At 31.8% G+C, this 22972-nt stretch overlaps 1 protein-coding gene across 3 annotated transcripts in view; it reads right to left on the reverse strand.

Annotated features, from left to right (window-relative positions):
* LRP1B (LDL receptor related protein 1B) overlaps nt 1–22972 on the reverse strand; it is a 2473587-nt gene that overhangs the window by 789218 nt on the left and 1661397 nt on the right. For all 3 annotated transcript variants that reach the window (XM_074301983.1, XM_074301982.1, XM_074301981.1), the window contains 3 exons: nt 22296–22541; nt 13440–13637; nt 10689–10893 (listed from right to left, as the gene is read on the reverse strand). In XM_074301983.1, the coding sequence (XP_074158084.1) occupies nt 10689–10893; nt 13440–13637; nt 22296–22541 (649 nt within the window). The remainder of the gene's footprint in view (nt 1–10688; nt 10894–13439; nt 13638–22295; nt 22542–22972) is intronic.

The following is a 22972-nucleotide window of genomic DNA, read 5'->3' on the forward strand; positions in this document are numbered from 1 at the left end:
CAAGGCAACATAACTGAAGATAGTTTTAAAATCCCAATTCACTGCCTCTCCTTCTAAAACAAAAATGGGGGTATTGAATTTATTTGAATTTTAATGAGTTGATGGAATTTGTTTTCTGAAAATAGACACAAGGGGATATGAGACTCTAGGGGTCTTATTTCAAACCCACTAACCTGACCTTATTATTCCTGAACTGTACATTTCAAGAAAATTAAAATCATATCAAATCACATTAGTCAAACAGGCAATTTAATCCCAGAGCTAAGGAAATTACTACTGCCATCAGAACCCTTGGGCCATTTTAGTTAGAGACACTTTTACAAGTTAGATTTCCTGCTTTTAATAATCATGCTGATTTACTTCATTTTATCACCACTGTAATTATAGTAATTAGCTTTAATAGTTAAAAATAACAATTAGTAATGATAATAATTTATCATTTTTTTTCAATGGCATTATCATTTTCCCCTTATGTTTAAGCTAGCACTTTATTTAAATAGTTTGTTACTTTTAATGATCTTTTGGAGGTCATAATCCAAATTCAGCATCAATGCTTAGTATTTTGAATTCAGTAATGTTTAATACAGCTACAAAAGGATAGAAGGATTTCTTGTCTTCTATATCTCTATGTTGTATTCCCCTTTCTCAGACTCAAAAAAAAAAAAAAAAAAAAGCTATATATATTCCTGAAGGTAAGAGGGAGAGATATCACACTGGAATTGTGCTTTTACTTAAATGAATAAATCACATAAATGAGAACTCTCCATCATAAATGATTTTTAGAATCTGGAGGGTCTTTAGTAACATAAAGACCTATCCATGAATGAAAAAGAATCTCCTGGATTGTATGCTTAATAAGCAATGCCTTGGTCTTTGCCAAAGGAATGCAAATAAGGGAAGTCCCACTATTTACAAAGAAAGCCCTTGAAACTAACCTTTGAAATCAAGCAGAATTCATTTAATCCCTCTTCCATATGACTTAATAGGCAATTACCATATATCACTTCTGGTTTGGGGTAGTTATAGGATCTGACTTTTTTTTTTTTTTTTTAAGTGGCTTTGATTTCTCTTCTGATCTGCTGTTTTACAAGCAGAGTAGAGCTATCAGCCTTTGCCAGATTCCTCTATCTCAGTGACTTCTCTGATCCCAGAGTTCTCTCCAGCCCATTTGGCACAATGTGCTATCTCCTAGTCCAACCCTGTCTGTGCTGGTCTTTTTTTTTTCCTTTTCTTGGAACTGATCTTTTCTGTTGAAATTACAGATTCTCTTAGGCTGGTATGTTGTGCTTCTAATCCTTGTAGTTTTTATCAGTCCAGCGTTATTTAACTAATTGGTATTGAGGGTAGAAGGTAGCTTAGAAATTCCTGTGTATCTTCTCCGCCATCTTGGCTCCGCCCCCTAATTATCATATATCATGTTATTTTTATTGAGGTTAAACATCACCTCATCCTTAGAGTCATTGTCACATAGTAAAAACATGCAGACCTTTGTCAATCTGGTTGCTTTCCCCTGAATACTCTCCAGCTTCTCAGTGTACTTCCTGAAACATGGTAGACAAATCATGGTAGTCCAAATGTGGCTTGATCAAGGCACAGTACATAAGGTCTATCACCTTATTCCTCATTCCTTATTCCTTAGTGCTTTATTTGTCTTTAAGCAGATAAAATTATATTAACATTGGCTGTCATGATAAACTGCTAAATCACATTATATTACAAAATACTAAGATCCCTAGATTATTTTTAAGACAAATTGTTTTACAGGTAAGACCTGTCCAGTTTGTGAAGTTTATTTCCTTAACACAATATAAAGTTTCAGAGAACAGAATTTCACTTCAATCTAAACATTTCATTAATCTAAATATTAATTTTTAAATATTGTAGTAATGTTTAGATTAAGATCTTTTTGATGTTCTCTGTCAAGTAGATGCTAGTTTTCCCTCTCAATTTTTTATCACCTATCATCCATATCTCTAAATAAATGGTTAAAATATTAAGTGAAGGAACATACATATCTTTTAAAAATTTATGTTTTTGTTTTATATTTTTTAATTAGTAAATTTATATTTATTACACATTGCTTTGTAAATCATATTGGGAGAGAAAAATCAGAGCAAAAGGGAAAAACCATGGGAGAGGGAAAAAAAAAAAAAACAAAAAACATGTAAACATAACATATGTTGATTTACATTCAATCTCCACAGTTCTTTTGTTCGATGCAGAAGGCAGTTTCTATCCAAAGTCTATTGAGACTGCCTTTATTCTCTGAACCACTAAGAAGAACTAAATCTTTCATAATTGATCATCAGACATTCTTGCTGTCATTGTGCACAATATATTCCTATTTCTGCTTATTTTACTCCGCATTATCCCATGTAAGTCTTTCCAGGACTTTTACAAATCAGCTTGGTCATCATTTTTTATAGAACAATAATATTATAATATTCCATTATCTTCATATACCACTTCTTGTTGGGCCATTCCTCAATTCAGGGGCATTTACAAATTTTCCAATTCTTTGCTATCACAAAAAGAGCTGCTACAAACATTTTTGTGATTTTTTTTTTTTTTTTTTTTTTTTTTTTTTTTATGATTTCCTTGGAATACAGACCCAGTAATGACACAACTGGGTCAAAGGGTATGAACAGTTTTATACACCTCTAGACATATTTCCAAATTGCTTTCCAGAATGGTCGTATCATTTCACAAGTCCAACATTGCATTAGTATTCCAGTTTTTCCCCACATACCCTCCAACATTTATCATTATCTTTTCCTGTCACCTCAGCCAATCTGAAGGTTTGTAGTGGTACCTCAGAGTTGTTTTTATTTGCACTTCTCTAATCAATAGTGATTTAAAGCATTTTTTATAACAATAGATGGCTTTATTTCATCATCTGAAAATTGTCTGTTCATATCCTTTGACCATTTATCAATTGTGGAATGAATTGTATTCTTACAAATTTGATACAGTGGGTCTTTATATATTTTAGAAATTACATCTTTATCAGAAACACTGACTGCAAATGTTTTCCCCAGCTTTCTACTTCCCTTTTACTATTTTTTTTCTCTTGGTTTTGGCATGCAAAAACTTTTTAATTTAATGTAAAGTTGTCCATTTTGCCTTTCATAATTTTCTAGTTTTTCTTTGGTCACATACATATTCTTAAATTACTGAACTTCAGGCTTCCCTCTAAGTTGACATTGAATTATTAATGTATTAATTATATCATTTCTGAATACACCTTTTTGTACTATGTAAATGATTTTGCCTCTTTCCATCTTTTCCACAAAATTAGCATGATGCACATCATCAGATGCTTTGCTTTAAAAAAAATTATATTGCTAAAGATTTTGTTTAAAAAATAGACATGTAATTTTGCATGACATTCTACTTGATTATTTTTTATTATTTTTCTCTTTCTCCAAAATAATCTTGATTTAGAATGGCTTTACAATTTCTTTCCCTTTATGATTGCAAAGGTTCACTAAACTAACTACTACTACACTTATTTTTAACTAATTCTGTCACTTTCCTCACAATTAGGCATTCTTCTCTGAAGGACTAGTGTTTTTACAATGGAATCCTCTTACTTTTGACCCAACAGTGCCATTACTGTATCTGTATTCCAAGGAAATCATAAAGGAGAGAAGACCCACATGTGTAAAAATGTTACATCTCTATTTGTGCTGCAAAGAATGGGAAAATGAGTAGATACTCATGAACTGGAGAATGGCTGAATAAGCTGCAGCACAATGAATGTTATCATTCTATAAAATGATGAGCAATAGCAGTGAAATTGCTGAATGAAACAAGCAGAACCAGGAACACATTGTACACAATAGCAGCAAGAATGTGCGATGATCAAATATGAAAGACTTGGTTCTTTTTGGTGATTCAGTGATCCTAAGCAATCTCAATAGATTTTGGACAGAAAATACCATCTGCATTTAGAAAAAGAACTATGGAAATTGAATGAAAATCAATACATGCTATGTTCACTTCTTTTTTCTGTTTTTTTTTTTTCTTTTTTTTCTCTCTTCCATGGTTTTTCCCTTTTGTTCTGATTTTTTTTCTCCTAGCATAATTTATAAAGCAATGTGTATTAAAAATAAATTAAGTAAAACAAAACAAAACAAACAAATAAAATAAATAAATAAATAAATAAAAATTAAAAAAACAACAACAAAAAAAAAAAACACCTGGGCATGCTTAGCCTGGAGTTGATACTCACGGGAAACATAATGGTTAAATAGTTATCACCAGATGTTTAAGAATTTGAAGATATGTCACAAAGAAGAGATTAAAGTTGGTATGTTTGGTCCCAGAAAGCTGAATCAGGAGGAAAGAATAACCTCTGAAAAGAGACAAGTTTGGGTTGAAGAGAATATAAAATTTCCTAAGAATTAGATGTGTCTAAAAGTTAAATGGGCTACCTACAGAGGTGTTTGACTTTCTCTCCTTAGAAATGCTTAAAAAGAGAGTGGAAAATAACTCATCAAATATAATAGAGATGGAATTCCTTCTTTGTTTGGATTAGATGAGATGGAGTCCAAGATCCCTGTAAAACCTCAACTTTTATAATTTTGTGATTCTCTGAAATAATCTCTCACATATAATGACACAGAGAATTAACTACAACATGAAGATAAGAAAGTTGAAAGATAGTAATGTTACATAATATATAGCTAGCTTTAGGTGAAATAAAGAAAATCTCAAGAAATCTTAGAAATAGAAACAAAACCAAATATTTAACATTATATATGCATATGTATATTGACAAAAGTGTCCTTTTTATTACATTTTAAATTTTAATAGCTTAAGAGATTTGAAACTTTATGCTTTAACAGTTGGAGCACTAATATTTGGGAACATTTATGTATATATGGATGTGGATGTGGATAGATAGAGAGAAAGAAAAAAAGATAGAGTGTCTGTGTGTGCTTATATGTATTGTGTATCGTGTATTATGCAATTCAGTTAGGAAAACATCATTTTATTTTTCTTATGAACTTGGTAAAGCTTATTCCTTACCCCAAAATCATTTTTTAAAAAGGATATTTTGTTTTTTTATATGGTTTAACCTATGTGTTTTGGGTAAGCAGTCTACAAAAAGTTATTTTGGTGTTTAATACATATACACACGCGCACGCGCACACACACGTACACACACACACACACACACACACACACACACACACACACATATAAACTCACAGAGTATTGGGAATCTATATGTCAAGAGGGAAATGAATTTTAAAAGTTTCTAATAATTAAAAGCAATTTCTAAAATATAAAAAAGATTCTTCTATATCTCTATTACAGCTATGCATTTCGAGAAAGTAATTTTAAAATATTTATTTCAAGAAATGTGAAAAAAGGAATCTCCTTACTGTGAAATTCTATGTGTCTGTACATGAGTTGAAAAGTGTTATCAAGGGCAGAGCTGAACTCTCACAACATTGCCTCAAAATAATGCTTCAATCAAATTCTAGAGAAGCAGAACCAACAAAAGGTCAGTTGAGCCATTTTTCCCTCCCAAGGCAATTTAGGAAGTCAGTATCTACCCTGATACCAGGGTAGAGGTAACCAAGTGCCTAATGCATTTACCTCACAATATCAGTAGCAGGACTTAGATATTGCAACAACAGAGATCATATACTATGATGAGGAAAATACATATCAAGAACGAATACTCATTCAGTATTAGGAAAACTAACAACATAATTGACCATATAAATAATAAAATCATATGATTATATTAATAGATATGGAAAAGGAGTTTTGATAAAATATAATATTCATTCCTATTAAAACATAAGAATACTTTATCTATAATGGGGATAAACTAGAATTCCTTTCAAAAAGAAAAAGGGTAAAACAAGGATGCCCTTTATCAACACTATTTTTCAATATTGTACTAGAAATGTTAACGATAGCAGCAACAAGACAAAAAAAAGTTGAAGGATTTAGAGTAGGCAAAAAGAAAAAAATAATACTTTATAGCAATATGATAGCATATTTGGAGAATTCTAGATGTGGAGATTAAAATTGTTCCAACCTACAATAAGAGAAACTGAAAAAGAGGTCTGAATCAATGGCACTTTATTAAAGAGTCCATGGTCCCCTCTAATATAATGGACCTCAGATCTTCCTCATGATCTGAGATGTCTCGTCCCTCTAGGCTCCTATTTTTATATGGTTAGATATAAGCTAAAATAAGTAATATGTTAGTAGGATCACAATTTGGGTGAAGCAAGGAATATTCCCATATAAACTAAAAAGGTTTCTCCTTAATTTGGGCAGGAGGAAATGTTACAAATTATCATAGTCAGTGACCTAAATGATCATAAGATAGTCATCTGCTTCTGTTAGACAAGTGATTGGTCCAGAGATACAAAAATATTTTGAGGGGCTTTTTGTGTAGTAGTTACCACTGCCAATCTAGGCTTATTCATCATCACAAGGCAAAACAAGAATGGAGACCTTTAGTTAACTTCTATAGTTAAACAGGTGAACTTAGAATATGCAAGTTCACACTCTGGGATTTTACATACAGAATTTTAATATGATTTTATAAAATTGACTAATACTGAAAGGAATAGAATACGGATCCAAAAATGAATTTCTTCTCTCATAGAGAACCAACTAAAAAAAGCTTGTTGAAATAATAATTTTAGCAATGTTGCAAGATACAAAATAAATCCAAATAAATCATCAGTATTTTTATATATTACCAACAAAGTCCATCAAGAATAGATGGAAAGATAAATGCCAGTTAAAATAACTAGAGACAATATACTTGGGGTTTTTCCTTTCTGAGACAAATCCAGGAACTATATCAACACAATTATAATATATTCCCCCCCCACACACACAAAGACAGATCTAAACTATTGGAGAAATAGTAATTTTTCATGGTGGGACTGAGCCAATATAATCAAAATGACAATTGTAACTAAATTAATATATTTATTCAATGTCATACTAATCAAGAATGAAACTATTTTATAGGACTAGAAAAAATAATAACATTTATTTGTAAGAAGAGAAAGTTAAAAAATATTAAGGGAATCAATGAAAAATTGTGAAGAATGGTGGTCTAGAAATGCCAAGTTTCAGATGGTATTACAAAACAGAAATCATGAAAACTATTTGATACTGACTAAACAGTGGAACAGATTAGGTACACAATAATTTGAAAAAAGATTTTACACAAAACCAATTCAAACAAAAGTCCAAGTAAAATAGAAAATAAGGATAAAAGCTAGCAATTTTCTCAGTTAAAGAGCCCATTTATCAAATATATATATATATATATATATATATATATATATATAAATATATATATATATATATATATATATATATATATATATATATATATATATATATAAAAGTAAGATAAATGTACTTTTTAAAATGTGTTATTCTTTGTTGTTAGGATCCTTACTAGGTACTAAGTCGGTACTTAACAATTCTCTAGTTCAGAGTTCACTCACTGGTTTCTTAAGGAGTTCCCACAAGCCCATTCTCTGGGAGGATATAAGGAGCCAACATTGAGTTGGGCAGGGGGGGGGTGATTCTGGAGTGAGTCAAGGGGAGAACTTCGGGAAGCATGAGAAGATGCAGAGCTAGAATTCAGTGGATTCGCAAGTCCAGCAGATTCACACGTCTAAAGGAAAAGCCTGCTCATAGACTTCTGGGAGATTCACATCTAGGATTGAATTCTGGGAAACCCACAATCCCACACTCTTGGAGGCAAAGTCTGATTCATTCCCACGTCTACCTTCCAGTTGGCTGGAGGCTTTGGATTCAGAGGGAGCTAGAGGCTAAAGCTGGCTGGAGACATTCTGACAGGAAAACATTCAAGACTTTGAAGGACATAATATAGGAACTTAACTTTAACTCCTGGCTACATTTTGGGGATTACTGGTACTGGAACTAAAACTAAGGCTGCCTCCCCAGAAGCTCCCCAAGAGATCTCCTCCCAGAAAACGATTGCAATTTAGAGACAATAGAACAAAACACTTTGTGATGACAAATATTTGAGGGGAGGTCCATCAATTGGGGAATGACTGCAAATTGTGATATATGATTGTGACAGAATATTACTTTGCTATAAGAAATGATAAGCTCAATCTCTAAGAAAAACATGGATAGGCTTACAAAAATAATGAAGATGAGTACAATCAAAAGAATATTATATACAATAACAGGAATATGTTTAAAAAATTTGAGCAAATAAATCATTTTTTACCATTATAAATGCCCAGATTAATTATAAAGGAAATATGAAGAAAGACACTATCAACATCCAGAGAAATTTTTACCATATATAATGTCTATATCTTATCTCTATTACATGCAAGGAAGAAAGAAAAGGAGAAAACATATAATAACTTTATATATTTAAAAGAAATAGAAACTTGTGCATAAGATTTGAAGTTTCACGTGCAATCACTTTTTAATTTTTTGTTTGTCTTTTTTTTTTTTTACTATACTATGTTATAGACATGATAATTTTTCTTCCAAAAATTAAAAATACAACAAATAAAATTTGCTCTAGTTGAAAAAAAAAGTTCTAAAAGTGGTCTAAATTACTATTGAAAAGAAAAATATAAATTAAAAGAACCATTTAGGCAGACCTCATTGGAATGCCTAATATGACAGAAATGGAAAATGACTAATGCTGGAGGGAATGTAGGAAAGTATGTGTGTGTACATACACACACACACACACACACACATAAATAAACATCTCCTTATGAGATGACAAAAAATTAGAAATTGAAGGGACGCACTTTAATTTGGGATGGTAAACATATTTTGGTATGTGACTGAGATGGAATCCTATTATATTTAGAATTTTATTTGATGAAATTCATTATATAGAAATTTCTATCAGGATGATTTCAGAAAAAAAAATGAGAAGACTTATATGAGCTGATGCAAACTAAACTGTATAAAACTAGGAAAACATTGTACATAGCAATATTCTAATGATAGTCAAATTTAAAAATATTTAGCTACTCTAATCAAGAAAATGATTTAAAACAATTCCAAAGGACCCATGATGAAAAATACTACCTCCAGAAAGAGAACTGAAGACAAACTGAAAATAAATTCTATCTTTTTTTTTGTAACAGAGCAAATAGAGAAATATATTTTACATGATTTCACATGTATTATTGATGTTATTTATATCTTTTGTTTCTGCAAAGGGAGCTATGGGTGTGATGGAGAAAAATATTTAAGAATTCACTTTTAAAAATGAATGTTAAAATGAATAATGATGTTTTTCAAAAAAAGCAATATAAAAAGCTTTCATCTAATACTTTGGCTTGAGTGGAAATAGAAGAGTATGAGTTAATCACAAGCTTGAGTAGCTTTGTACATAGCAACCTTCTGACATGAGAGAAGGTAACTCCAGATATAGCATGGCAAACTGTTTTTCTTCTATTCTTCAATAGAATATAAGGTGTCTTTTGTCAATTTTGATTCTTCATACTACCTTCTGCCTGAAGTGGAAAAGAGAACATATGTCTCCTTCTACCTTCTTCCATTTCATTCATTTCAACCAGAGTGAAAGGATTAGAATGAGAAAAGGGAAGTGGGCTAGAGAAAATGGGTTTATTTTACATATCATATATCTCCTTTTATTTTCTTTATGCTTTTGCCTGATTTATCTAAGCTTCCATTTCCTCTATCTCAATTTACTTAATTCTGTAAACTTTTAAACACACACACACACACACACACACACACAAATATGGGGAACCAGAGATAATTATGACCCTTCAAAGAAATTTTTAAAAAAGAGAGAGAGAGAATGAGAGAAAACCGAAAAGAAACATTTTTTTTTTTTTTTTTTGGCCTTGTTCCCCTGCCTTTCCTCCCTTAAAAAAAATCTTGCTTTCCTTGTCCTAAAAAAAAAAAAAAAAAAAGAAGAAGAAGAAGAATTTAGGTCTTATAAACAGTCTCCTGGAGAGATTGTTTGCTGGAAAAATGAATTGTAAGGATTAAATGCTTAATTTTTTACAGTGAACTTTGCCTCCCCCAATCTAGGGAAACATTTAATTTTTTTTTTTTTTTAAACTTCTGGAAAATTTCAGTTGTCAAAGTCTCTCTAGTTAATTATTTCAATTTTTATTACAAAATTATTTTTCAAAGTACACATAGAAACTATAAAGGACTAGTTATTTAACATCTATGCCTATTTAACACAAAGGCTGGTCCTATTGTTTTAACCATTAGAAACAATTACAGTCCCTTTCTGGCAGGCAACTTTAAGTTCCTTATGTGTTTGTGTCAAAAAAAAAAAAAAAAAAAAAAAAAAAAGTTGGTGTAGCTTCCAAAGAACTAATACTCAACATTATTCTAAATAAACATGTTACCTTTCACTTAAAGCACCAAAAGAAAGATTCATGCTTTAGATGAAATGTCTTAATTCATTCCATTAGAGATTTAAAAATAGGGAGCTAAAACATTTTGTACAATTTCCTTATTCTGCAGAAGAGGACATTTGAGACTAAGATGAAGTGATTTTACATGAACACAGAGAAAGTTAACAATAAATCTCAAAGTCAGCCCTATGACCTCTGTTGATAAGTCCAGGGCTCTTTTAATTGTGCCATGTTGCCAAAATAATAATAAAAAATATGAAGAGAAAAGTAAAGTTTCTTTACCCATATCTTGGGTCTAGAGCAATAGCTCTGGGATGCTCCATAGCTCCTGCTATCAGTGTTGTTCTCAGGGTACCATCTAATTTGGCGACTTCAATTTGGTCCAAATTGCTATCTATCCAGTAGATGTTTCCTGCAATCCAGTCTACTGTCAGACCTTCTGGGGTAGCCAAGCCATGTTCTACCACCACTTCAATTGCTCCTACACCTACAAAAACAAAAGAAAAGAAAAGAAAAGAAAAGAAGAAAGAAAGGAAAAGAAAGAAAAGGAAAGGAAAGGAAAAAGAAAGTTTTACCTGTGAATTGCTCCAAGAAAAAGGAAAATGCCTTATTGAATTATGGCCAGTTGTGTAGGACCAACATATCCCTATTTTACTGAGCAAAAATTAGACAGCCTGTAACCCAATTTACAATTTTAGTTGTTGAAGTACCTATCAACACTCTTATCAAATGATAAATATATGTCCAATGGAGTACTCTTTTCTGACAAAATAATGTGCCTTGTTTTAATCACTTAAAACAGAGGAAAGGCTCTCTTCATATGGAGTCCCATTCTTTTAAAGTACTCATTAATGGAGCCCCCTTCAAAAAAAGCTGAGAAAAAAGGGTTTACTTCTTGGTGCTGACCTCCTTGTCTCTGTCTCTCTCAGTCCTGGTCTCAGTCTCTCTGTTAACTTCTCTGTCTCTGTCTATCTGTCTTTCTCAGTCACTTTCTTTCTGTATATGTGTTGGAGGTGGGGGTAAGTGTTCTTGCTATCCTCTTTTTGTTATTTATACCTCAATTAGATTACCTTCAATGTATAGTGAAATTGCCCTTGTTTTTTCCCTCCATATTATATGGAGGATCCCCCTCCATCCCCCATATTCCAGAACCATGGGAATATTTTCCCAAGGTCTACTTTCCTCCACAACTGCTTTACTTGTTTTACTCCTATGGATCAAGAAGTTGAAGACTGCTAACTTTTAATAAACTTAAGGGGAATGTGTCAGGTTCTCTGGGAAATGGACCATTCTTCCTTTCTGGCATAATTGTACTTAAAGTAATTGTCCCTGTAACTTTCAACACCATCTGAACTTGTTAAGAACATAAAAATTCCGAATTATAACTCTGCTGAAGGGGGCAGCTAGGTGGTGCAGTGGATAGAGCACCAGCCCTGAATTCAGGAGGACCTGAGTTCAAATCTAGTCTCAGACACTTAACACTTCCTAGCTGTGTGACCCTGGGCAAGTCACTTAACCCCAGCCTCAGAGGAAAAAAAAAATAACTCTCTCTGAAAGATATTAACCTTTTGCATATGATAGTAAGGTTAGGGAATTAAGGAAAACCATTTATCATTTATTTGAGTTTTCAAAGACTGGAGTATTATTGAAATGATCAGCTAAATTTTGCTTTTGTTATCTGAGCTCATGAAACATTGACTATAGGGATGTAAAGCTTATGATTCTAATTTTCTTATACATAGCAATTTTTCCATAAATTTGATTACTGATTATTTTGGTTTTGGTTTTTGGTAAAACCACTTATAGCATAAGATGATATTCTAAGAGATTGATGTTAAATTAGCCTCTCCTAGTATTTAGCAACACAAATAATAGTGATATATTGCATAAGCTATCACTAATCTCCCCAAAATTTTATTTACTATAATAGTTATGCTTTTTAATCAAAAAATTTATTTTCTAATTCTTTATGAATCTCCTCTAGGCCTTAAATTTGAAATGAAATAATGAAATCATATATGATGCCATACTAAGTATATGTGAGAGTTTTCATGACTGACCCTATAACATCTTTCATTGTTTCATTTTGAATTATTTTTTCCTGGCATTAAATAACCAGACTACAATTATACAGAAGAGAAAATTTTGACATGACCACTTATCATAAATTACAAAAGTAACTTTCAAAGCAATTAACAACTTGAAAGGGAATATAATGCTCTTAGATAGTTATCCAAATCCAATGAAAACAAATAATTTTAATCTAGACAGAAATATTTTATACTTGTATTTAGGGCCTATGAAGGATTCATGAAAAAACAGAAAGAAAAGAAAGTTACAGAGTAGAATGTTCTTTACACTTATACTTTATTGTTTGTTTTTAGTTATGCTGCTATTTTACTAAATTTTTAATTGGCAGAAATCATAAAGCAAATTACTGTAACTTGAAAACTTGAAAAACTTGAAAAAATGCAATGATTTTCTGCATATATGTGTGTGCATGTGTATGTGTACCACTTCAACTTTACAAAGCACTCTACAGTTACTATCTTATTTGATCTTTACAACAGTCCTCTGAAGTATTTATCAATAAATTATTGTATAAATTATTTATCAATATTTTATCAATACATATCAATAAATTATTATCCTCACCAAAACCAATCCCTTTGCTCCCTAGATTCTATACCTCTCCCCTATATTTGTTGATTTTTCATATTTAAGCACTTTCCTTCATTTCTCTTGCCTTGGAATTAAGATACATAGAGATAATGATTTGTTCAGGATTCCCCAGCTAAAGTAGGACTTGAACTCAGGTCATCCTGACTTTATGTTCAGTGCTCCAGCTGGTGTGACAACCACTTTCCCTAAAATAATATAAAAATAAAGATAATTCCCTGAGAATTGAAACTTAATAACTGCCAGAACCTTTTGCATTCTTTATGTGAGGGGCCAACTTTATTAGACATATTTCCTGATGCTATCACTTTGATACATTAAAATTATCTAAAAAAGTAAATCAAAAGTACATACCTCCACTTTCTGAAAGTTTGCCTCTGTAAATTCTGTCTTCTACAACATCTGTCCAATAAAGTAAACTCTGATTGAAATGAAAATCAAGGGCTATTGTATTTCTTAATCCAGGAACAAGCAGACTGTAGTCTCTCTTGTGAAGATCAATCCTTCTGATCTCATGCCGTATAGAAAAAATAATGAATGCTTCAAAGGGATCTGAAATTAAATGTATTTTAATAGATATGCTTTAAAAATACTCAAGACATTCTAGAAATGGGAAAGGACATTTTAAATGAGAAGTGCCCCTTTAAAAATAAATATGTATGTATGTATATTTGTATGTATGTTTAATATATATGCACATATATGTAAAACTTATTCAACCACTTTTCTTCATGAAAGGAAATCTTTTTTTTTTTTTCCAAAATTTAAGGGGAACTTGAATAGTTTAGATTTCAGAGTATGTATTAATAAGATAAAAAAGAAACTATCTCTTGCATACATATGTTTTTTTATGTTTAAAAAACAAAAACTGTGTAACTTAATGTTTCCATTTTTGCTTTGCTGCCAGAAAATCTATAGCTAAAGTTAGTCCTCAAGTGTTATAATTTTAGGGACTTGAAAGCATTTATTATTTTCCTTAAAGATTTCTTTAGATAAAATTTTGTTTTAATTTAAAATATTTTGTTTACTTCCTTTAAAAAAATCTATAATCTCTTTCAATAAATTAAGTAAAAGGAAGATAAATCATGTATATATATAATTATTTATATTATATACTTTATATTTGTGTTTGCATATATGAACATATGTATATATAATGATATGCATCTAGAAAATGAGTTGATAGTAAAAGTTTTGAGTGCATGCACATGAGTTACCTGTAAACTCTTCATTATTTAGATTAGGGTATTGAGGAGGGATTTCATTTCTATAATTTTGCTGGTGTTCGAAATTCTATATATTCCCATGTAGATAGGAATGTCACTTATAATTTATAATTTAAAAGACTTGACCAAATATTTTGAAACTCTTTGAACAGTCCTTGATTACTTAGTGTACTTGCCAAAGGAAGGACTTGAAGTAGGCTATTACAACTCTATTTCTAGCTCTCTTTGTATTACAGAACACTTTGTCTTAGATTGTATATTTATGACTGATTATATATAGGATAGACTATGAGCTATTGTGTTAGTCTCATGGAGCTCCTATAGTTCTATTGTTGTATTATGATCTTTTGGTTTGTTATTTATAAATGTAGATACATACATTTGGTCTAAAATCCCTTTAGGAAGTATAATAATTAAATGGGCATTTAAATATCTAAATATTATGGGAAATACAACCAAAGGATAAGGCACAATGTTTTCACTCAAAATTGTGTTAATAAATTGCAATGTTCAAAGAAATCCTGAGGAAAATAGAAAGTAAATAAAATAAGGGAAAACCGGTAGCATTTAAATCTCATAAAAATTAAAAACAAGCTTGGTTCTGTGATAAAATTTCTCACTGATTAGTTAACTATTTTAAGTCCCCAGGGAAAAATTAAAAGCTCTTCTTTGTAGAAGATTCTCTGTAACATGCTGTTGTCTTCAGAAGCTGCCAATTGCTCTCTGGGAGGAGATCTGCTGTGTCAACTCAAATCTCTCAGACAGATTCTTCTTCCTGTAGAGAGCTGACTTCCCTTCTTGCAGAGAGCAGCCTCAAGTCTGGTCCAGAAACAACTCCCTTTTTCCTTCAGAGCTGCCCTCTTTATCCTCCCAGAGAATGGGCTTGGGATAATGCAAGGGCTTCTGGGAAGAATTACTTCAACCAATGAACTTGCTCCTCCTAAGCATGCAAGCTCTTCCCCAGGAAAGGTAGGAACTAGAGAATTGTTAAGTACTGACTTAGTACTTAGTAAGAACCTAATATCTCATTATCTCATTAGCACTTAGTAAGAACTTAACATCTCCCCCTTTCTTTTGATTTAGAACATAGGGTGGTTGTGACTTTGAAACATAAATCTATCAATATGGGAGCCATTATACATAATTACATAGATTACATAAACACATAGAAACATAGTAACATAGTAACATAACATGCTAGAAGTATGTAACAAATAACATGATCAAATAATCATAAATCGAGAATTTGTAAATGTCCATAAGTCCATTGTCCATTAGTCTCATCTTGTATTAGGAAATCCAATGATTCCTGCTGGTTTTTAAAGTTCTTTAACAGTCTTATTAGCCATGCTCTTTCAGTGTCAGATGTTCCTTAGATTTTCTCCTTTGTTTTGAGGTCTTTCTCTTTTTCTGTGTCTCTCTGTTGGACAAGGTGAATACAACTCGTTGGCACCCATCTGATTCCTTCTCCATCTGAAGAAATACAAGCAAACCCTCTCTCCCAGGCAGTTAACCTAACTAATTACCTTATATTTACCGCTTTCTAAATCTTTTCTCATCATCTGACAATTACATTGGGGTTGTTTGTACTGGACACAGCCCTGTTGGTTTAAAAGGCCTGTATTCTCCCCAAGTGTAATCCATTTTTGCAATCTGATTGCCTTTTGGCTGACTTATCAGGTAATCCCTTTCTGCCATGTGATTGCTTTTCTGCTGGTTGATCAAATCAGAGTCTTGACCTTCTAAAGGCTCTTTGAGTATAACATTAGCTGCCATCATGCCCCAAGTCTTTTTTGCCTGGGGCCCTGGACCTGGGCCCCTCATCCCGTTTCCCTGAATTATTCTACACTCTGATGCCCAATGGAGTCCTCTGTTGCATTTTGGACATGGGGTTTTAAGTCTTCTTTCACCCTGTCTTCTCACTCTATCTCCATATTTACACTGAGTTCTTAGATGTCTAATTTTTCCACATTGAAAACATCACCGAGTTTCTCTAGAAGTCCCTTGCCAGGAGGGACCCTGTCTTTTCACGTTCATCATAGTCTGGGTGTAAAAAGCATTTGTTCCCACTGTAGCACAGTGTCTTATGATCTCTTGTAAAGGAGCTTCTTTGTCTAATCCCAATATAATTCTTTTGCAAATCTCATTGGCATTTTCCTTAGCCAGATGTCTGGTCATTATTTCTGTAGCTACATTTTCTCCAATAGTTCTTTTGACAGCAGTTTGCAAACGTCCCACAAAATCTGCAAAAGGTTCATTGGGACCTTGCTCTATTTTAGTGAAAACCTCTCCCCAATCTTTCTGTCCAGGGAGGACACCCCAAGCTTTTATTGCAGCCTTAGCAATTTGCTCATATATTGTCATGGTATAATTAATCTGTTCTGAATTCTCTCCATACCGACCTTCACCAGCTAAGTGCTCAAAAGTGAATTGTGTGTTAACTCCTATTTCCAAATTGCATCTGACTTGGATTTTACATAATTCATGAAACCCCGCAAGCCATAACAAATTTTCTCCAGATTCTAGGCATGTCTTTGCTATGGATTTCCAATCATTCGGGGTTAGGACTTCATAAGACAACCATCTAGTAACATTTTAATATAAGCCGATGTAGCCCCATAAAGGGTACAACCTTTTTTCAAATCTTTAATTTTATTCAAATCTAACGGTGCATATCTTCTCCTTTTTTGACTTACAGAGTCAATATCTTCAATCACAGGATATGCATATATAAAATCACTTATATCCTGTCCTTCTCTCTTAGCTTTAACCAATGCTTTTTCTAATCTTGTCATAGGCTTAGGCGATTCTGTTTGTGTTTCTGCCTCTTCCCCTCCCCCTTCTTGTCCACCCCTGAAGGGTTAATTGAGGGAAGAGATGGGAAATGCTCCTGTTGCTCAGAATTGTACTTAACTTCACTGTTATCTGATTCATCCTTTTCACCTAGTTTAGTTGACACTTCCCCATTTTGCTCCTTCTTCTCTTCCTTTAGAATAACATTTTTTAAAGCCATTTGGATTAAATTGTAGGTATGAAGTGTATCTTTGGAAATTGAGTTTGGTCTGGAACCAAAGGGCAAAATGTCACAAGGGCAATTGTAGTGTTCACCTAATTGCTTTCCTACTAATTCCCATTCATCTGGATCCAATTCTTCTTCCAGAGAAAAACAAGGACATATGACCTTCACAGTTTTTATAAGTTCAGTAATATCCTCCAAAATTATAATCAATCTTTGGCTTTTCATAACCTTGATGATGCTCTCTAAACATTTTCCTTGAACAGAAGGTGTTTGCCCCATTTCACTATAAGAGATTGCTGGTTTAGCCCTTAACAAGTTAAGTTCCTTATTTGTCTATTAGAATGCTCATGTAACCTTTAACAAAGTTTCCTTGTTACTCACGGTTCTGGGTCAGAGAGACTGAGATCTGGATTGGAGGCTTTTCCACTAGAAATCAGGATCATGTCAGGTCCCTGTTCGGGTGCCAAATTGCTATGGTCTGGTCTAGCTCCTCTGAAGGGCTCAGAATAGTCCTTGTCAGGATAAGCAAGAGTCCTTGCCCCATGTTGTGGACGCCAATTTGTAACGTGCTATTGTCTCCAGAAGCTGCCAATCGCTCTCTGGGAGGAGATCTGCTGTGTCAACTCAAATCTCTAGGACAAATTCTTCTTCCTGTAGAGAACCGTTGTCTCCAGACAGTTGCTGTTAACTCTGGTCCAACAAAGTGATTTCCCTTCCTGCAGAGAGCTGCCTCAAGTCTGGTCTAGAGCAAAGACTTCTTTTTCCTCCAGAGCTGCCCTCTTTTATCCTCCCAGAAAATGGGTGTGGGATAATGCAAGGGCTTCTGGGAAAAATTACTTCAACCAATGAAGTTGCTCCTCCTAAGCATGCAAGCTTTTCCCCAGGAATTCACAAGTCAAACTTCCAGGAAAGGCTGGAACTAGAAAATTGTTAAGTACTGACTTAGCACTTAGTAAAAACCTAATATCTCATTATCTCATTAGCACATAGTAAGAACCTAACATCTGAGGATATCCAGTACTTTTTTAAAGGCAAATAATTAAAGCAAAATTCCATTGGCCCTGAGTAAACATCAATCAAGTGGTGGTATGACCAACTGCAAGGGATTTTAGTACTACTGGAAATCAATACAAATCTATTAATTGTATTTTATGATGCATGATAAGCCAACTTTTCCATAGTTAAGGCTCAAATAAATTTACAAATTCTTTAATTTTGCATCAAAAAGCCCTAAGTCTCTTTTTGTTCTAAGTTTCTTTGATCTGATGAAATGATTATTGCTACTTTAAAGGTGACAAAGTATCAAGATTAATGAACATAGGAAATTTCTGAATTTTAGAATTTCTAATTTTTTCTTTTAAAAAAATCCCATATGTATAATACACTTAACCAGAAATATTTCTACTTATTAGTCACCAATTAAGCTCCCATCATATATAACAGTGTGCTAGTTCCTATCCTCAAGGAGCTTAAAGTCTATAGTTAACTTAAAGTCTATGGTTAACATATTGACAGTGAGTCAAACATTCATATATAGATAGACAATTTGAGACTTCAAGAGATCTAGATTCAAGTCCTATCTAACTGTGCCTCAGTATTTCCCAAAAATTATCATTGCAGCTTTCACACATTTAAATTTCTTCCTGAATTCTACCTGCCAGTCCAATGTTGTATTGCAATGTATGTTCTCTATTAGGAATCAGAATAGTTGAATGTTAAGAAAAAGTAGGGAAGGGTTTTTTTTAAGGAAAAGAGGTAAAGAAAGGGGAGTGAAATAAAGAAGTTATGGAGAATGGAAGTGCAAATAATAAAGCATCTTGGGGGAATAGAAATTGCAAATGTTCTGAATGAAGCAAAACTAAAGAAAACAAATGCAATAGAGAACCAGGTACATTATTATATAAACAAGTCTTACATAAAGAGATTCATAGTTTCATTCAATCTTCTTCTGTTCTGCATTGTATATAAAAATTATCATTTAATGTGGTTTTTAATTTTTAAAAAATTAAATAATTTTAATAAGATATTGTTATGGAAATTAAAAGTTTTTTTTTTAAAGGAGGTGATCGGTAGCATAAAAGAATGTATTAGGGAGATGGAAAATAATGGCTTCAAAGAATAAAAAAGTGTTTTATTTGTCTAGGAAATCATGAATGATGTTAAAACAAGTAGCTGCAACAAAAAATGATGGGAAGTCACAGAAAGAGCAATGAACTTGGAGTCAAGTGGGATGTAGACTTGAATCATAATTCAAATATTTGATTGCTTTGTAACTCTGAACATATCACTTAACTTCTCTAATAATAAATTTCCTCAACTATAAAGTGAGAATAACATGAGGATAGCCTAAATTATTGAGCTATTGTGCAAAGAACAATGCATATAAACTTTAAGTAGCAATAAAAATGTTGTTACATATTAACTGGAATGATAGGCTGAAAAGTAGCAAAGAGTTGGTGGCGAAAATGATTGCAATAAATGGAGAAAAAATAGAAAAATAGAGATAAATATAGCAAAGAAAAAGAGGAAAATGAAAATGTAGTAATTTGATTTTAGGCATAAATGAATATTCTTTATTTTTCAAAGCCTATCAAGAGAGACCAGTAGAAGTAAAATAAATAAAACACAGAGATCACATCTTTCAGAAAAAGCTAAAAATTTTGGAAGATATACTGAAGTACAAGAATAAAAGAATAAAAAAGAAAATCAGCCTTGGAGAGTTTTTTTGAAGTCCCTTTCCCATTTTTGTTTATTTTATTTAGGGTTCTCTAGTACCCAGCTTCTTAAACTGGGTTGTAACTCCATATGGGGTCTCATAATTGAATGTGGGGATTACAAAATAATGATTTATTATCAGTTAATGTTTAATTTGTATACCTATTTTATATGCCTATATACTGGCATATAACATATATAATATGTTATATATAACATAAAAATATCTTAGGTTAAAAAGGGGCTACAAATGCAAAAGGAATCTAGCTCTAGTTCATATTAAGAAACAAAAACAAACATTTGAAATAAAATTTCAGCAAAAAACAAAAATAAATTTAAAAATGAAAATGAATTAGAAGTTGATTAAATTCAATAGGTTCTGTCTCTGTCTCTATCTATATATAATACACACACATATATAAATAATGCATATATTAATTTTTTAATAATTTTAAAGGTTTTTTCTTAATAGAAAAATTTCAGGGAATGACTACAGAGATAAAACATAATTGCTGTATAGGACATATATATATATATATATATATATATATATATATATATATATATATATATATATATATATATATATATATATATATATATATATGTTATCATTTAATCGAAGTGCCCCTAATCAACTATCAAATTTCATAAGAGGCATAGTAGCAGCTCATCTAGATGTACAGAGGCATCTTCCTCACTAAGAGCTCACTATAACAGGTCAGTCTATCCCTTCCTTCCCTCCTTCCTCTCTCCCCCTACAAAAGGGAAATATATGAGAAATGGATGAATTAAAACAATAATTACATTAATTTATGTATCTTTTTCTTTGATATGTAAGATAAATTTCATTTTTCACAATGGTAACAAAATCTTTGTTAATTAAGGTCTCTTCAAATCACTCAGGGACAGAACAATCTGTTTTATGATTGAACTGACTTTATCTATATGAAAAGACATTTTTTGTCCTTTTGTGTTTTAATGCTTGTCAGGATTTTATTTTTAGATAACATATTAAACTAGTCAAAAGTTTGGCTTTATGAAATGTGCTTGATGAAATTCAAAAGGGTATTGTGGATTATATAGCTATTATAAGTATCATGTTTATTGGTAAATGGATTTAGAGTATTGCTTAGCCCTTTAAAAATGTTGTTTGTAAATAAAATTCATATCAAATTAGAAATATTGATGCTTTGAAACAGGAAAATGATATATTATCACATGCTATATTCAGTACTATGAACAGAAGAAGTGAATCCATGAAAGGGATTTTCTCAACAAACACATATTCAAATGTTGAATGATTTCAATAATAAACTTAAGTTGCTTTTAATTCCCATAGACTGTGAAATGAATCCAAATAAATTCAATCATTTTGAAATTTCTATTAAAAATCATATATCCAGATAAATTCTGGATAGGGATATGGATAGAAATTGTATCTGAGGTCAAAATTTTATCCATAGAAATTCAACTTTTAACATATATTATATTAATGAAATGTAAAATATCAACAAGACAAATTGCTGATGTATTTTATTGTTTCAGCTTCACATACTAGTAGTATACGAAAAGGTCTTATGGGAGGAAAGATGAAATAAATATCTGCCAATTTTAGGTATTGTGTGAAAGTAGTAGTAGGGATACAAAAATAAACTATATTATTTATCTAAAATGTTTTAGAGCTTTTTTGAAGAGATTTTTAAGTGTTATTTTTATGGTATATTATTTTATTATTTTCCTAATTATATGTAAAAGTGATTTTCAATTTTCATTTTTGTAAGATTTTGTAAGATTTTTTTTCTCTCCCCTTTCTTTACTTCCCCCTCATTCTATGTTAGCAACAATCAGATGTAGGTTATAAATGTACATTAATTTAAAACACATTTTTATATGAATCATGTTGGGAAAGAAAAATCAGAACAAAAGAGAAAAAACATGACAAAAAAAAGGGAGGAAAAGGTGTAAAAAATATGTTTGATCTTCCTTCAGTTGCCAAAGTTTTCTGGATATGGGTAGCATTTTACATCCAAAGTTTATTATAAGTGGGACATTTATTTTTGCTTTGCTAAATGGTTATGATAAAATTTGGGATTATGGAAACATACATTTAAAGCTTTAAGAACTTTGGAGAGCACTGAGTACACTCCCACCTTAATTTTTATGGATGAGAAAACTGTCTTAACTTTTACCTTTTAAATATATTTTTAAAAATATATATAAAATAAAATAACATGTAAATCTACTTACCAATACTAGTACAACTTTCACCATCCATATTTAGTTTCCAGCCTTCATAACATGAGCATTTGACTGAATGTTTATGTTGTTCACATACTTGACTGCATTTAAGGTGTCTGCTACAATAATCCACAATTTCACACGTTTTATTATCAGGGTTAAGTTGTAATCCTGATGGGCATGAACATACAATTCCTCTCCCAGGAACAACAGAACAGTGGTTGCTACAGCCTCCATTGTTCAGAGAACATTCATCTTCAAGACAGGAGAAACAAAATTAATAAAGTTGGTAATCAATCTCCATTTGGTAAGCACTACCTATTAAGCCCAGTACTATGATAAATAATTTGTAAACTTAGACAGCATAAAGTTATATGGGGAATGGGTCTATTGCCTTATAGATCAGAATAGATGAGGGGAAATTTGAAGAGAAAATGAGTCTCCTAAGAATGAACCAATAAAATGATTTTCTTCTCTACATGGCTTTGGAAGTGAATTGTTAAAACCTGGAGAGGTAAAATAAGCACACCATTTTCCCAGTTGTGGTTATAAGGATAAAAAATGTTGAGCAGAATTCCTCTGTTATATAACCTCAATATTATAGGGATCGAAATGGATCTAAACTGTTGCCTTTACATAGCTTACTTCCTGAAGTACATGACAAAGTAAATTAGGCTATCTCTCAC

Source organism: Sminthopsis crassicaudata, chromosome 3 (genome assembly GCF_048593235.1).
Source record: "Sminthopsis crassicaudata isolate SCR6 chromosome 3, ASM4859323v1, whole genome shotgun sequence".
Classification (NCBI taxonomy): domain Eukaryota; kingdom Metazoa; phylum Chordata; class Mammalia; order Dasyuromorphia; family Dasyuridae; genus Sminthopsis; species Sminthopsis crassicaudata.